The 16,834-nt window shown below is 39.3% G+C and overlaps 1 protein-coding gene across 2 annotated transcripts in view; it reads right to left on the reverse strand.

The window, feature by feature from the left end:
* Positions 1-915: 915 nt before the first annotated feature.
* The window catches only part of HTATIP2 (HIV-1 Tat interactive protein 2), a 17,795-nt gene continuing 1,876 nt past the window's right edge, over positions 916-16,834 (reverse strand). For both annotated transcript variants that reach the window (XM_027852519.1, XM_027852518.1), the window contains exons 3-6: positions 15,682-15,789; positions 5,400-5,537; positions 2,241-2,302; positions 916-1,366 (exon numbers count right to left, since the gene is read on the reverse strand). In XM_027852519.1, the coding sequence (XP_027708320.1) occupies positions 1,159-1,366; positions 2,241-2,302; positions 5,400-5,537; positions 15,682-15,789 (516 nt within the window). In that variant the 3' untranslated portion in view covers positions 916-1,158. The remainder of the gene's footprint in view (positions 1,367-2,240; positions 2,303-5,399; positions 5,538-15,681; positions 15,790-16,834) is intronic.

The raw sequence follows: 16,834 nt of genomic DNA on the forward strand, positions 1-16,834 counted from the left end.
ACAAGTAGGACTTACAATGTACTGGAAAATAGACCAGAACTAACATGTAATAGAACTATTTGGGATTCTAATGGATTGAGAAGACCACTAAGTTTTGACCTGACCACTAATTCTCAACTGCAGGCCCCCAGAGGACCACAGACTCATTGCAAGGGATAAAGGAATTAACATGCAAAACTATAAATAAATAAACCTACCTTCCATAGATCACATGTTTCACACACATATAAATTGCTATTTTAAAAAAAACTATATATATGCTGTTATTAATAAAAATATTAAATCATTTTAAAGTATCACTGAATTCATAGTGGATTTTTTTTTTGCTTTTTGGTGAGGCAATTGAGGTTAAGTGACTTGCTCAGGGTCACACAGCTAGTAACTGTCAAGTGTCAGAGGCTGAATTTGAACTCAGGTCCTCCTGACTTCAAGGCCAGAGCTCTATCCACTGCGCTACCTAGCTGTCCCATAGCAGATTTTTTGATTAGATATTTTCTCAATAGCTGATAACACAAGTATAATAAGTGGGTCAGATCCATGAAATCTGACATTTAAAAAAGTTGGGAAACCCCGATTGCCTCCAAGAAAGAAGTGGGGGGTGGAAACTAGGTGGTGCAACAGATAGAGCACCAGTCCTGGAGTCAGGAGGACTTGAGTTCAAATCCAACCTCAGACGCTTGGAACTTACTAGCTGTGTGACTCTGGACAAGTCACTTAAATGAAATTGCCTCAAAAAAAAAAGAGGCTGAGAATTACTAAAATAAACTTTTTTTCAGATAAATAATATAGCGAATACGTATCTAGTGTTTTCAGATTTGCAAAGAGCTTTACATATATTGTTTCATTTGATCTTTATAACAACCCTGTCAGGTAGGTGTTATTATTTATAATAATCATTTACAGATGAAGAATCTAGGGCTGAGAGATATTTAAGTGATTTGCCCAGGGTGACATAGCTAATGTCTAGAGCAGGATTTGAACCCAAGTTTTCTGGACTCCAAATTCTATCAACTGTTCCACCAAGAGGCCTCAAATCATTACATTATATTATATGTAAACGATATAGTTCTACAATATCAATCTGGTTATGACATGAGAGTCAAAGGCATTTAAAAAGAAAAGGCATTTTTCCCAGTGTGGTCATAGCTTGTTAAGGTCTTATGCTTTCCCAAGGTTATGGATAGCCTGGTTGTCCAGCAACTCCATCTTCTTGTCACTTGGTATTATTAGGTTATTAACCATTGCTCTGACAACAGTTGTAACAGGTACAGAATAATCTTTGGCCCAAGAGGTTGGTAGTGAACCAAAGAATTTTCTGGTCAACCACTCAGCTGGGCGGGATTCTTTTCTGTTACATAATAGGACTCTAAAATATACAAGAAGAAAAACCAAGATATTAGGATAAAATACATAATTAGATAGAATTTGGATACAAGATTTCACCTAATGCATCAAGAAAAAAAATTAAGGAGACAGTTAATAATGCCCAACAAGTATTTCCTAACTACTCTAAAAGCATCTTTATGCCACTTTCTCTCAAGAGCAAAGGAAGGGACATCAGCAAGACAAACTAATAACACCCTGCCCAAAGAAAGAAAGGAAGGAGTAGTTCTCCTTAACCCTGTTCTCTTTAAATCAGGGGTTTTTAATCTGAGGGCTATGAATTCTTTTTTTTTTTTTTAAATAGTGACAACTGTATATCAATTTAATTGGCTTCCTTTGTACTCCTATGTATTTTATTGTATGCATTTAAAAGCATTATTCAAAGGAGTCCATAGACTTTACCAGACTACCAGAAGGGTCCAAGACACACACACACACACACACACACACACACACACACACACACACACATTAAGAACCCTTGCTGTAGGGGGTTAAAGGAATAAACTGTCTTGGCTAACTTGTTGTCCATTTCTGAACCAGACAGACCAGAATAAAAGCCAGGTGAATGCCTGGAGGGACAAGGATTAAAAAATCTAATTTTTTAAGTCAAGTGGAATGTCCAAGCCCAAAGTTCCTGACACTATCAAAATGACCCTTTCCTATCCCTGGCTTTATCTAGGACTTGAAGATGTTCCTTAGCTCCCCATTATACAGTACAAAAAACTATGACATTCCCAAAATAAAAGATTAGCTGCTGCTTTTGATTGGACATTAAAACATCTGAGCTAGTATCAGCTTCCTCCAAAGCCTAATTTAGTCCTGAAGGCAAGTCTATGAAGCACTGTAATACTTACGCAGGCCTAAAAATTGTGTACCGATCAAAGTTGAATTCTTCAATTTTGGCTTCTACTTCACCCTAAAAAAAATAAATCATCAGTATTTACTCAAAGCCAACTCTGTGCTCCCTGCTCTACTCTGATGAGCTCAAGATAGAATGACTTCACCCTCTGCAGAGTGCCCAGTCTCCAAAAGTCTGAGTTATCCCTATGATTCATTTCCTTCAATATTCCAAGGATTCATGACTACAGCAATGTGGGCACACCGCCCACCAACACAGATTACAGCCTCTCTGTGCCTTAGTAAATGACTTGAGAAATTCATCACCTGCTACTGATGAGTCTCTCCTCATTTAGTCAAGCTAGTTCTTGGATGAGAAGCACAGTCTACAGCAAAGATGACTCAAAAATCAGTAGTTTTTAAGTTTAGACTCAAAACAAAGTCATCCTGGCAAATCAGATGGAGAGGTCCTACCAGATCTTTGGTCCCACCAGTATTATGTGTAAGAACCCCAGGTCTCCTCCGTGTCATGATGGAGCCCTGGTACAAATAGGACTTTGATCAGATTCATGAATATATAAAATTAGAGAATTTTAAATCTGGAAAAGACCACCACATCCAAATCCCTAATAGTAAAATGGAAGCTCAAAGAGATTAACTGACCTACTAAAAGTTCAGTTCTAAAGAGTTGGACAAAGTTTTCTTTGAGGGCCCCTTCCAGTTCTTAAATTCTCTGATAAATTTCTGATCAATAAACATTTATTAACCTATGTCAGACTCTGTGCTAAGAACTGGTGATATTTAAAAAAGGTAAAAAACAGTCCTTGCCCTCAAGGGGCTTATAATCTAATGGAGGAGACAATATGCAAACATATACAAAGTAAGCTATATCCAGGATAAATAGGAAATAATTTACTGAGGGGAGGCACTGGCATTAAGAAAGGTTAGGGCGGGGGAGGTGAAGAGATAGCTAGGTGGCACAGTAGATAGAGCTCTGGCCTTGCAGTCAGGATGACCTGAGTTCAAATCCGACCTCAGATACTTGACACTTACTAGCTGAGTGACCCTGAGCAAGTCACTTAACATCCATTGCCTCACTCCCCCCCCCCCAAAAAAAAGGTTGGAGAAGGCTTCCTGTAGAAGGTGGGATTTTAGCTGGGACTTAAAGGAAGCCGAAGAGGTCAGTAGTTGGAGGCTAATATCACATTAAAGCAGTGTGATGTGGTGGACAGAGAGCTGACATCAAAGTTAGGAAGACCCAGGTTCAAGTTCTGTCTCTGACAACCTCTGGGCCATGTATGAGCTTAGGTAAGTGTAGCCCTAGGCAAGGGTGTTAGACTGTAAGTTACAGAGAGAGTTCTGATCTGCATTGGGATAGAAAGTTCTTAGATGGGAGCTCCCTGCATCGAGGAAATCACAGAGATTGTGCAAAAACAAGAAGAAAAGTGCACGATAATACAAATAAATATGTCTCTTTAGTCTCAAACTAATATTCCAGACCAGTGGCTTCAGTCCATGAACCATTTCAGTAGGTCCATTCCTCCACCCACACACCCATCATACCATTCCTCAACAAACCTGACCAGAAGGAAGCATATTATTATCCCCATTTTACAGAAGAAGAAACTTTGGCCCGGAGATGTTAAGTCTTTAAGCCACCTGCCCAGGGTTACACAGCTAGTAATGACTCCCCATCTGCTGCTTTATTTGCTCCAACGTGCCATCTTTTGAGGGCATTGCCCTTGAGGTTTTTGTCTTCCTGGGTGTCAGTTGACACAGGTCTTAACCCAGGCTCTGTCATTTGACTTGCTGTATGACCTTGACTCAAGCCATTCACCTTGAAGAACCTTAACCTCCCCATCTGTAAAATGAAGGTGGGAGCCTAGATGATCTTTAAGGTCCTTTCGAGAACTGAATTTTATGAAACCATGAAACTCCAGTTCTCTATGTTAGGCAAAGTGATTTATAGGATTCCTCAGGAAAAAATTTTTCAATCAAAATGATCTAGCAGAAAAGATGTTGCTTCAGGAGCCACTGATTATAGCCACTTTCATTCCAAGATAAGAAATTCTATGAATGTTTAAATCTAAGAATGGTCCCAAGAAAGCAACACTACATAAACTTGAGAAAATACAGAATTCCTTTCATCTTAATGCATTTAGCTCTGAATGTTTTTTTTTTCTTTTCTTCCCCTAAATTATCCATTGAATTGTTTTATGCCAACAATAAAAAAATAATCCGTTTGCTCCTTGGAATTCATACCTATAAATTATTTGGACTGTATAGTTTTCATTCTGAGAATGCACTGAGCTTCGGATTTAAAATTTTATCTTAAAATTTTCATTGACAATGGGACAGATGTCAATTAAAGAAACAATACCATGCAGTTCTTCCAGGGTGAAGGACCGTGGCTCCTGAATGCTTTATTGTTCAGTTGTGTCCAACTCTATGCGATCCCATGGACAAAGTCCATGGGATTTTCTTGGCAAAGATAGTGGAGTGATTTGCCATTTCTTCCTCTAGCGTGTCCCCTTTTTACTGATAAGGAAATGAGGCAAACGGGATAATTGACTTGCCCAGGATCACACAGCTAGTAAGTATCTGAGACTGGATTTGAACTCAGATCTTCCTGACTCCAGACCCAGTGCTCTATCCACTGAGTCACCTAGCTGCCCCCTCCTGAATGCTACCAACTACCTAATAGGGCTGGGCCGAGTGGAAATCTTTAGTAAAAACCTCTTGGTCAGATGATCTTTTACTGACCTGAACTGGATTTAGGTCTAATAAGTCAATTACATATGTACAGGATGAGGAAGACAGGAGGAGTTAATTTGAAAATAAGAGGTCTTAGTTGATCACAAGCTCACCATTTGCCAACGGTGTGATGAAATTATTAGAAAAGTTAATGCAATCTTAAGCTGCTGCACTTAATAGATGAGAATTCTCAATGACTAATCTAAATAAACACTAGAGGTCAGTCTGGAGAGATATTTTCTAATGTAAGGTAACTTAAAATTATTTCCAAAGCTAAAGACACCCCTTTCCTTCAGTAAAATACTCTTCATAAGTGTAAAAATTCAAGGTCATCATAATTCACATTGACTAGATTTACTCATCAAATCATTTAGAATAGCCAAGTCTCTTAACAGTTTATAAAAATAGGAACATAGACAAACCTTAATTTGTAAATATAAAAAACTGCTTGACTTATCAGCTCCTTTAGATGAAAGTAAGTTGAAATGTTTGCAACCTCCAGCTTTTGCCAGCTCTGCAGACTTCAACACATAATCCCGGTCAACACGAACAAATCCATCCTGAGGGAGGAATAAAAGATGTGAGGGTGATTTCCAAGTGGCTGTGAGTTAGGATCGTGTTTCTTGGTTCATTTTAAAGATTAGTCTTTGTTTCTGGCTTGCACCCAAGCTACATCCAAAGGCAGTGCTGAAATTCAAAAGAAGAAAGGATCCAAGTATAGACGAACAAGACAGAGAGCCAACTTGAGTAGAAAGGAGAAAAAGAACAGCTGCAAGGGAAAAACCAAAGAAAGATGATAGAGAAAAACATAAGAGGCCCAGGAAAAGTAACTAAGGGTTAGGGAACTTTCCAGTTCTTTAGTCTTTATCATTTTTTTTCCTACCACCTCCAGCTATCTTGTATTTTGTTGACCTCTCTAAGCTCACTGTGTGTGTTAAATGATAAGCTTCTTACAGTCTTCTTATACCTTACGCTCTTGTCCCCAGACTCTGTGATCTAGGGACACGATCCTCTTTGCTGTTCTCCACAAACAGTACCCCATCTCCTGACTCAAATCAATGTTTAATGGTTGTCCTCCATAACTGTAGCCGTCTCTCTACTCATCTCTGCTCCCAGCATCCTTCAAGTCTCTGCTAAAGTTCCACTTTCTACAAGACACCTTTCCTAGTCCTTAATGTCACCACCTTCCCTCAGAGATCATCTCCAATTTACCCTGAATATATCGTATTTGTACATAGTTACACATTTTCTCCTTCTTTAGACTTTGAGCTCCATGAGAATAGACTGTGTGTGTGTGTGTGTGTGTGTGTGTGTGCCCCTTTTTTTAATCCTTAGTGCTTAGTACAGTGCCTGGCATGTAGTAGGCACTTAATAAATGCTTAATAAATTTGACTGACTTGATGAATTAAGACCATCTTCTCAAATAATCCCACCCTGTGCTAGCACAACCACATATAGCATACTTTGTTCAATTATGGGCATCACATTTTAAAGAAGGATGTTAACAAAGAGAACTTGCCCAGAGGCAGGAAACTAGAATGAGGAGGGTTCTACAAACCATAACCTGTGGGGAACAGTTGAAAAAACTGGGGAAGTACAGTCCAGACAGAAGATTTAGGAAACACAACTATCTTCAGCTACCTGGAAGCCTCTGACATGACCCAGGGCAAAGTAACCAGAATGGTATGATCTCGATACACATTGAAGACAACCCCTGTAGGAAAAAAAAAATCTGAAGCAGACTGAGAAAGCAAACTAGCCAAATGCAAACGGGGGAGGAAGATCAAAGAACCATAGATTTAGGGCTGGAAAGAATCTTAGGATCATCTAGTCCAACCCTCTAAGTCTCATGTGGTAACAAATAAAATAAACCGCCAATCTAACAGAACTTCATTGCCAGGATGACAACCAAAGAAAGGACAATTGAAAAAAAAAGTTAGACAGAAACGTTTCCTTGGTTCTTTAGAATGAGTGTTGTTATCACAATAGCCTGGTATCCCATAAACAATATCCCATAAATAAGAGATAGCTAAAAATAAAGCTCAAATGTCAATTTTCATGTACCTTCTTAAGTTAGCCAACCCCATTTACTATGATAGCTTTGAATCCTTACAGTGGGGAGATGTCAATTCTAATTCTAATGTCTAATTCTAATTAATTAATATTAATTTAATATTATTAATATTGAATAATATTATTTTTAAAATGACGAACAAGTTACTATTTTGAAAGTCAACCTCTTTGCTTTTACATAGATAATACTTACGACCAAAAATTAAGTTTAGGTGTTCGTGCCCTTTGGAGTCGAAGGGCCTGGGTTCAAATCTTAGGCTTCGCCATTTATTACCTATGACCTTGGGAAGGTCATTTAGACAATCTGGGCCTCATTTTCCTCATCTATAAAGTGAATGAGCTGGATTAGATTAACTCAATAACAAACATTTATTCAGTGTCTATCATGGACCTTTTATATAGAAGGAGGAAACAAGAAGACTAAATAGGTCTCCCTCCCTAGGATGGATTTAAGTCTATTCTCTGACATATACTGGCTACAGGACTCTGGGCACATCATTTACCTACTTGGTGACTGAGGCAACTCTCTAAGTTACAGAGAAGGTGCTGAATTGCCTTGGAGGAAAGAATTTTCTGACCCAAGAGTTCCCTACATTAGCAGTTCTTAAAAGTCTTTGGTCCCAGGACCACGTTACACTTTTGAAAATTATTGAGGACCCCCAAAATTTTCTGTTTATGTGAGTAATATCTATCTATATTTACCATATTAGAAATGAAAATAGATACATTTTTAAAAATATTAATTACTTCATTTATGATAATAAACCTATTACATAGTAATGTAATTTGTTTGGTGAAAAGTAACTATATTTTCCAAAACAAAACAAAACAAAAATTAGTGATTAAAAATGGCATTATTTTACAGATTTCTGAAAATTCTTTAATTTGCTAGGTTAATAGAAGATGGCTGGATCCTCAAATCTGCTTCTGCATTCAATCTGTGGTGATGTGTCGTTTTGGTTGAAATACCTGAAGAAAATTCTGCTTCATACAAATATGTCATTGGAAAAGAGAGGAGAAGATTTTAGGCAAATAATATCTTGTATTATTATGAAAACAGTTTTGACCTTGTGGACCTCCTAAAAGGGTCTCAGGGAACCCTATGGGTGAGTGGACTACACTTTTGAGAACCATTGCCAGTGCAATCATAAGTCTAGTCCAAAAAAGGAATCGTTGGGGGCAGTAGGGACAAAGACAAAGAATGATACAGGTGACCTCTAAAGTCCTTTCCAGCACCAAATCTAAGACATTATGATCTAGTTCAATCCTCTAAATTTGCAGATAAGGAAACTGAGTCCCAGATTTAGGAATAGGACTTCCCCCAAGATTGTAAAACTAGTCAGTCAGACAACTAGGCATTCAGTTCTCCTGACCCCCAGTTCAATCCATATATACTTTCTACTTACAGGACATTCCTTGCTTTAAGGAAGGTTAAACTACTTATATCTTAAACACTTCCTGGCCTGCCTTAGATGGACTCCAATTCATTTTGAAATCATTGTTGTGCAAACCAGACTGAGATCCAAGCCACCCTTGTCAGGAAAGTGGCTTCCCTAGGCAGGGACCTAAGTTACAAACTCAGTTAAAAGGGTTTCTTCAATTTAAAAGTTTTTCCCATTAGTTTTTGCTCGGTAACACAAAGATTCATTTTGTTTCTGCTGTTCTTCTTTACCCACTCTCCCTCCCACTAGCAGAATTCTGATTTTCAGAATCAGACATTTTATGCACCAAACTGCCAAAGTCGGTGGGTGAAATATTAATTCCTACTTTTTTTTTTTTTTTAAAGGGGCACTATTTGGAAGGATTATTGTCGGTGTCTGTGGTAAGACTCCCTGTCTTTTATCCACTTCTGAAAAAGGGAAGGGCTCAGCCAATCAAAAGCCCCTAAACCGACGCTGTCTCTGTTAATCCAAGGCCAGTAAAGGGACACTTTGATTAAACAGAGACCCTAATTTATTTAGCTTTAGTTCTGGATCAGCCTCTTGTTAATAGAGTGCTGTCGTCTCCGATTGTTGGAGGAAAATTAAAGTGACATAAATACCATGGGACTCTTTCAATCTGGTTAGTCCGCTACCTCACATCAATGCTACCCCAGCCATCAGACGCTGGCGTCCTTCCTTTCACTGGCCTCGCTAACAACTGACAACCATTCCTAGGAGGATGAGCACCCACGCTGCCACTTGGAGCTCCACACTTAACCCATCATCCCCGCTCAATGGGGCCTGTTTGACAAGGTGCCCATACCTTTCTCCATTGCTGGTCCTGGGGACAAAGCTAAATATTGTTTTATTAGCAATCAATGGCCTGATAATCCACAATTCTACAAATCCACTGAGCTCCCAAGCAGATTAGAAACACCGCTGGGTTTTTTCCCCACTATGCCTACTCGATTTTTGAATTTCATTTCCCTCACCCTGACGCATGGCCTTTTAGCTGGAGAAGGAATCTCAAAGCCAAATTGGGCGAGGGCTCTTTAATGGGGCCAGCTCCCAAAGACTTAGAACTCACACTTAAATGTGAGCCCTGAGACGCCTCACAGGTGCCTTTGTGTGCAAGCTTCAGCCTAACTCCCACAACCCTTTGGAAGGCGAAAGATTCTATTTGTTCAAAGAAAGGGAGCTGACTTGAAAGGACCTTACTAAACATCTACCCCCTCCCCACCACCAACAATCACACATACATAAAAGACACAAACCCTCAAATTTTAGTTTAATAGGCCACACTCCAAGACACTTCTGTAAAAAAATTAAGGCCTTAAACTCATTTTTGTTTGTTTGTTTGAAATAAAGAACACAAACTATTCAATGTGGGAGAGAGTAGTTTCTAGGCCATAATAAGTGAAGCAAAGACACATTTAGCAAAGGACTTAACATATATATCCCAAAGTCCAACCACTATCCTTCTTTCCTTCCTCAAATGAAAACCCACTTAAAAGAAAAAATCCTAATAAAGGCACTCTATTTCTATGGCACTAGGGATACTACATATAGGGTTTTAGAGTTGGAAGGTACATTAGTGATCATATAATCTGACCTCCTCATTTTACAGATGAGGAAAACAAAGCTGAATGGCTTCCCTGAGCTCATGCACAAGACAAATGGAAAAGCCAATATTCAAATCTACATCTTCTGACTCCCAATCTAGGACTTATCTACATTACCTCCCTCAACAATTTTTATTTCTTTTTCTTTCTCTCTTTTTTCAGTCATGTCCAACTCTTCCTTAGCCCATTTGGGGTTTTCTTAGCAAGGATACTGGAGTGGTTTGCCATTTCCTTCTCTGGCTCATTTTACAGATGAGGAAACTAAGGCAGACAAGATTAAGTGACTTGCCCAGGGTCATCCAGCTAGTAAGTGTCTGAGGACAGATTTGAACTCAGAAAGATGAGACTTCCTGACTCCAGGCATTCTATTTACTATACCGCCTAACTGTTCCAACATTTTTTCTACATCATCTGTAATAGAGTTTCTTAGAGTCATCATCTTCATCAACAGAAAAGAAGGATGGAAATGGATCATTTATTAAGTACTTACTGTGTGCCAGGCACCAAGCTTTACAAATATTATTACATTTGGTTCTTTATAATAGCCCAGTGAAGTAAATGCTATAATTATCTCCATTTCACAGATGAGGAAATTCAAGTGATTTGGCCAGGGTCACACCCAGCTAGTAAGCCTCTGAGGTCAGATTCAAAACTAAGGTCTCCCTAACTCCATCTCCTCCCACCTGCCTCTTGAATAGGATACAACAGAATGTAAGTTGCTGGAGCATAGGGATTATTTCATTTTTTATCTTTGTATTCCTAGCAATGAACACAGTGTGTGGCAGATAGTAGGTACTGAATACATTTTTGTTGATTGATTGGCTGGTATAGTAAATAGTAATTCCCTGGATTGGGAATTCAATCCCAATTCTACTACTTAGTAGCTGAGTAATCTGGGGCAAGTCATTTAGCTTCCCTGGGCCTCAGTTTCCCCATGTTTAACATGAGGAAGTAGTACTAAATATTTCTAAGATCCCTTTCAGCTCTAATCCCTATGTTCTAAAATATGAAATCAAAAGCCAACTTCTAAGCTAGGTAACTAAGAGCAACAACTTGGCACAAATATTTTATCTTAATAGTATCTCCCTCAGTTGCTAAGCAACTTCTTAATTCGAGTGCCCCTCGCTTTAGTGATTATTTCCAATTTATCTTATATAAAGCCTATTTGTATACTCTTTTGCATATTGTCTTCCCCATTAGACTGCATGCTCCTTTGGAATAGGTATGATCTTTTGCCTTTCTTTGTAACCACAGTGCTTAGCACCATGCCTAGCACATAGTAGGTGCTCAAAAATTTTTTTTTTTACTAACCAACTCACTGACTTTCCAATCTATCCTTCACAAAGCCTCTGCATTTTTAATCCAAAAGTACTGGAGTGAACAACCACATTACTCTCCTGATCAATAAACTCCACTGACTCCCTATCATTTTCCTTTTTCCAATTCAACACACATTTATTAACCACTTACTGTATGCAAAGTCACTGTACAACTATAGATACTAGGGATATAAAGACACAAAAAGATGGCACTCCCTACTCCTTTGTTGCCCCACTGAAACTCACATTCTACTTAGTCCTGGTAAAACATATACACAGATAAGTAATTGAAAAGTAATGACAGGAAGGTAAAATTGCGAGTATCGGGAAAGTTCAGCAAAGATTTCACAGAAGAAATGTCACCTGAATTGAGCCTTTAAAGAAATTAGGATTCTTTTTTTTCTTTTTTTTTTTTTTAGTTAGGCAATTGGGGTTAAGTGACTTGCCCAGGGTCACACAGCTAGTAAGTGTCAAGTGTTTGGTCTGAGGCCACATTTGAACTCAGGTCCTCCTGACTTCAGCGCCATTGCTCTATCCACTGCGCCACCTAGAGGCCCCCTAGGATTCTTAAAAGTGGAGTGGAGAAGGGAGTTTGTTCTAGTCACGAATATACTTGTGTAAAGATACAATAGTCAGCCAACTAACTAGCATTTAGTAAATGCCTACTATGTGCCAGGCACACTCTAATGGAAATTAACATGAAGCATAAAAGGGGAATAATATGACCCTTACCTCTTTTCAGTGATCAAATACAAACTCTTCTGTTTAGGATTTAATGCCCATCTTAATCTGGTTCTAACCTACCTCTCCAGTCTTATGATATATTACTACCCTTCACGTAACTGGTCAAATTGGCCTATTTGTTGTTCTTCCCATATAGCTGTTTATCTGTCTTTTCTGCACCTTTGCATAAGCTATCTCCTGTGTATAAAAGGAACTTACTCCTTACCTCCAAGTTTCAAAATCCCTAATTTTCTTCAAAGCTCTGCACAAATGCCCATTAAAGTAAAAAAAGAGTATATGCCATGTGGCCCTAGCTGGCTATAAGCTCCATGAGGACAGGTGTCTTGTCTTATCTAAACATGGCATCTGCTCCTGCACACAGCAAGCACTTAATATTTATTAAATGGTATTAATACTAAAATCTTTTACTATATGGTTAAAAAGCGTGACACACATTATTTCATATGCAGATTTCATAGGATCTGGAGCCAGAAGGGCCATTTCAGAACCTTATGTCCAGATCTCTCATTTTACAGATATGGAAACCCACAGAAAATCAAAGCAACATTCTCGATGTCACAATGCTACTCACATCAACTTCAAGAGATAAAAGAGGCAGGAAGTATCTCCATTTTACAGATGAGGAAACTGAGGGTCTAATAAGTAAAGGTTTTTCCCAAGGTCACAAGACTAAGTCACTTGCAAAGGTAGGCCTCAAACCCAAATTTAGGGCACATTCAACTGCACATACCATTTCGCTCTAAACAACAGAAGTAATGTGATTCTAGGGCAGCTAGGTGGGCATGGAGTCAGGAAGGGGGTGGGGGGAGGGAAGGAATCATATTTTTCTTACTCATTACACATGCTCTTTATCCTCAGCAAAGAAATTTTGCCAAGGGAAACAAACAATACTCCAGATAGAAATTGGAGGCAGTAAATTAACTCTTGCAGATGAAACAGGGACCCCAAAGTACATTTTCACTGCGGTGTACTAAATGATCCCCTCATGTCAACAAATAAATAAGCCTCTCATGCTGCAGCTAAAATGTAAAAGAGTATCTTTCCAAACAAGAGCTGAGCTAAGGTATTAGTAATGAGAAGAGGGAAAACTAGAAATCATGCTAAACAACTCTGAATCATCATCTGAGGCTGAATCATTAATGAAGGTTCAGTTATCACCAGGGGCTAAGTTGTATCTAGATGTTCTGATGCTTTATCGCTGATGTGTAAAGTCTGGTAAGAAAGGAGTCTAGAGGGGAGGGAGGAGGGAGACAAGGACGGGGAAAGAAAGGAGAAGGATTAACAGAGAGTGGGAAGGAAGGGAGAGAGAATGCACTTCTAAATCAAATTTTCAGGGAGAAGGAGACAGGTACAGAATTAACTGACAAAAATGACGGCCAGACCTAATGGCTTACAATGATGAGGACGGAGCATCGCTGTGGGGTCCAAGGGGCATGGGTTGTGGGCTCTTTAAGAACCTTATAGGGAACATGGCGGCAAGGCTCCATAAGCATGCAAAAGGGCTATGGCAAGGTCTCCCCATCAGTAAATACTTTCTCTGTGTGGCTAAGATGTTCATCAACATTTACCAACTCCATTGACCTCTGACTCATCTGGCTTTTGGATCCCATGCTTGGTCAATTCACCTCATTCATGTTTCCACTACTCTATTACCCAATTTTTTGACCCACTGCTTCAACTCACCCCTATACCTACATCCAATCTGTTGCCAAAGCCCTGTCATTTTTACATCATTCTTATATGTCCTCTTCTCTCTGCTCACATGCCTGCTACCCTGGGGCAGGCGCTCATCACTTTACACTTGGACTATAGCCTACTGGTAGGCCTTGTCCCTCCTCCACTCAGTTGCCAGCGAAATCTTCCTGAAGTGCACATCTGACCAGGTCACTCACCTACTGAATAGACTTCAGTGGCTCTCTACTACCTACAGCACTGGCATCAAACTCATAGAAGAAGACTCCTGCCAGCTGCATATCGCCTTAGAAAACCACAAATTAATAGGCTCTATGTTGTATTGCATTTTTATTTATTCTGTCAAACATTTTCCAATTACATTTTAAGCCAGTTCAGGCTGCACTCAGAGTTTTGTTTGTGGGCTGAAAGAAACAAGTTTCATATCTCTGACCTGCAAGATCAAATGTAGAAGTCTCTGTCTGGCTTTCAATGGGCTTTGCCACCTGGCCCCTTCCTACCTTTCCAGTCATCTGACACCTTCAAACCCCACCCCCCTTTAGAGATTCTACAAACCCAGCCACACTGGTCTTTCTTGCTGTTGTCACATATGAAAATTCATTTCCCAACTTCATTTCTCTTCACTGGCTCTCCCCCACACCTGGAATACTTTCTCTCATTGCTTCCACCTCTTGGTTTCCCAGGCTTTCTAGAAGACTCAGCTCTAATCTCACCTTCTGGAAGAGGCCTTCCCATGTCCCCCACTACCAGTGCCCTCCCTCTGCGCTTACCTCCCATTTCTCTTGTATATATCTTTGTACATATATCTGCATTTTGACTATGTATTTGTTCAGAGTTGTTTGCATGTTGCTTTCTCTATTACAATGTGAACTCCTTGAAGGGACCGTGTTTTTGTCTTTCTTTGTATCCCCAGCACCTAGTACAGTGTCTCACACATAGTAAGAGCTTAATTGAATGTTCCTTGACTGAATGATTGAACTTTCCAATATTAGATATGTGACTATGGACGGGTTTTCCTATCCTCTTACACAGCAGGCCTGGTGGCAGGCCAGTCCTGGCAACCCTGCCTGTCCTCAAGGTTCTGACTTCAGCACGGTTTATAAATAGGAGTATCATGGAAACATCTAGCAATTTCTTAAATATTTGGCTAAGTCTGGTACTCAGTTATTGCCATAAATATAATGGAATATTATTGCTCCATGTGAATGAACATAAATAATTGAGAAAAATAGGAGACTTGTATGAACTGATGGCATGGAAAATACTATATACAATGAGACAATGTTCATGAAAACAACCCTAAAATGCTGTCAAGCTCAAGTTAATTGAAATTACCAGTGAAAAGAGGAAACCTCTCTTCCTCTCAACAGACAGGTTGGGTGACAATGGATGTCAAATACTGCATATATTATGAGGCATGGTTTATATTGTCAATTGGTCTTTGTTCAGTTTTTCTTAATTGATAAGAATGAATGAATAAATGAACAAATGAATGAGTGAACGAACAAACAGAGGGAGGAAGGAAAGAAGGAAGGAAGGAAGAAAGAAAGGGAGAGAGGAAGGGAGTAAAGAAGAAAGGAAGAAAGAGAAAGAAACATAAATTAGGAGGGGAAAAACCAAGGATGACTATTCAGTACTTTCCAGAGTACAACACAGAATGGAGTAGCACAGAATCCTGAATGATGATTCTCTCTTGGGAGATCATACAAAGTCTTTCTCAGTGTGGCCAACAGTACCTGAGTAGGTGGAATGGAAGAAGAAAGGATGAGAAGAAAAGAAATCTTGTAGATTTTCCTCTAACGTGAAGGTCAAGAAGGATTTTTCCTTTCTTACCGCACCAGCTTTGCTTCTGGTAGTCCCCAGACAACAAAATCCAACATCATGACCTTGGAAAGCTGAGGAATATTCATCAAGCTTCTCAAAATCCACCACTTCTTGATGCTAAGTAATAAGCACACAGATAAGAATTACTTCATGGTGTTAAAAAGCTTTAAAGAATGAAAGGTAAGACACTACAAGAGTCCGTCTATCAAACATCTACATTTACAAACTTGTTTTCTCCTATACATAAAGCATTTTCTCTCTCAAGGGCCACAAACTAAATTTTAACATCCCTAAGGTACACAAAGGAGAAGTATAAAATAATTCATCAGTTAACATCAATGCCAAATTAAAATTTCTATGCAACTCCCCAAAGACGTATGTATTAAGTCATGGGTGGGCTGCAGATCTGGTAGAGAAATCCCTACAACGATGACAATGCAAATGTTGTACTTATTCAGTTATCATTGCCTACCCCAGAGCTTAGCTCAGTGCTTAGCATGCAGTAGGTACTTAATAAATGCTTATTGACTTGACCCTATTCTCCCCAACTAGAGAAGTGAAAATGTTGCCCAGTACTAATGAAAACTACCAGAATAATTGTACTTCCACAGCTTTAACAGATATCACAACATCAATTCTAGGTACTCAGACTTGCAGCGAAGGGGTTATTGTCAGAAGGGCATCCAGCAAGCAACCCATACAGGTTTATATATCTTTGTGTCTCCCTCAGGAGAATTTAAGCTCCTTGAGGGCAGGAACTATTTTTGAATCTCCAGTCTAACACAATGCCTGGCACACAGTAGGTACTTAACAAATGCTTGCTTCTGACCAATTTGTATCTCCAGGGCCTAACACTCTGCATTTTTCTAACTCTCTAAGCTTTTCAAACCATTTTAACATACATTCCTAGCATCTGATCCTCCCAACAATCCTGCAAAGTTTATGGGCAAAATAAGATTGTGCCCATTTTAGAGGTGAGGAAACCGAGACACAAAAAGGGTGAGTGATTTGCTGAGTTTCCTTCCATAAACACCTCAATGCCTCCATCATTAATCGAAACTAGGCTTGCTTGACTCCTATGTGCAATCCCCTAAATCTTGGGTTCATGATGAATTCACACACACACACACACACACACACACACACACACACACACACACAC

Source organism: Vombatus ursinus, unplaced genomic scaffold, assembly GCF_900497805.2.
Source record: "Vombatus ursinus unplaced genomic scaffold, bare-nosed wombat genome assembly UNPS02009770.1, whole genome shotgun sequence".
NCBI lineage: Eukaryota > Metazoa > Chordata > Mammalia > Diprotodontia > Vombatidae > Vombatus > Vombatus ursinus.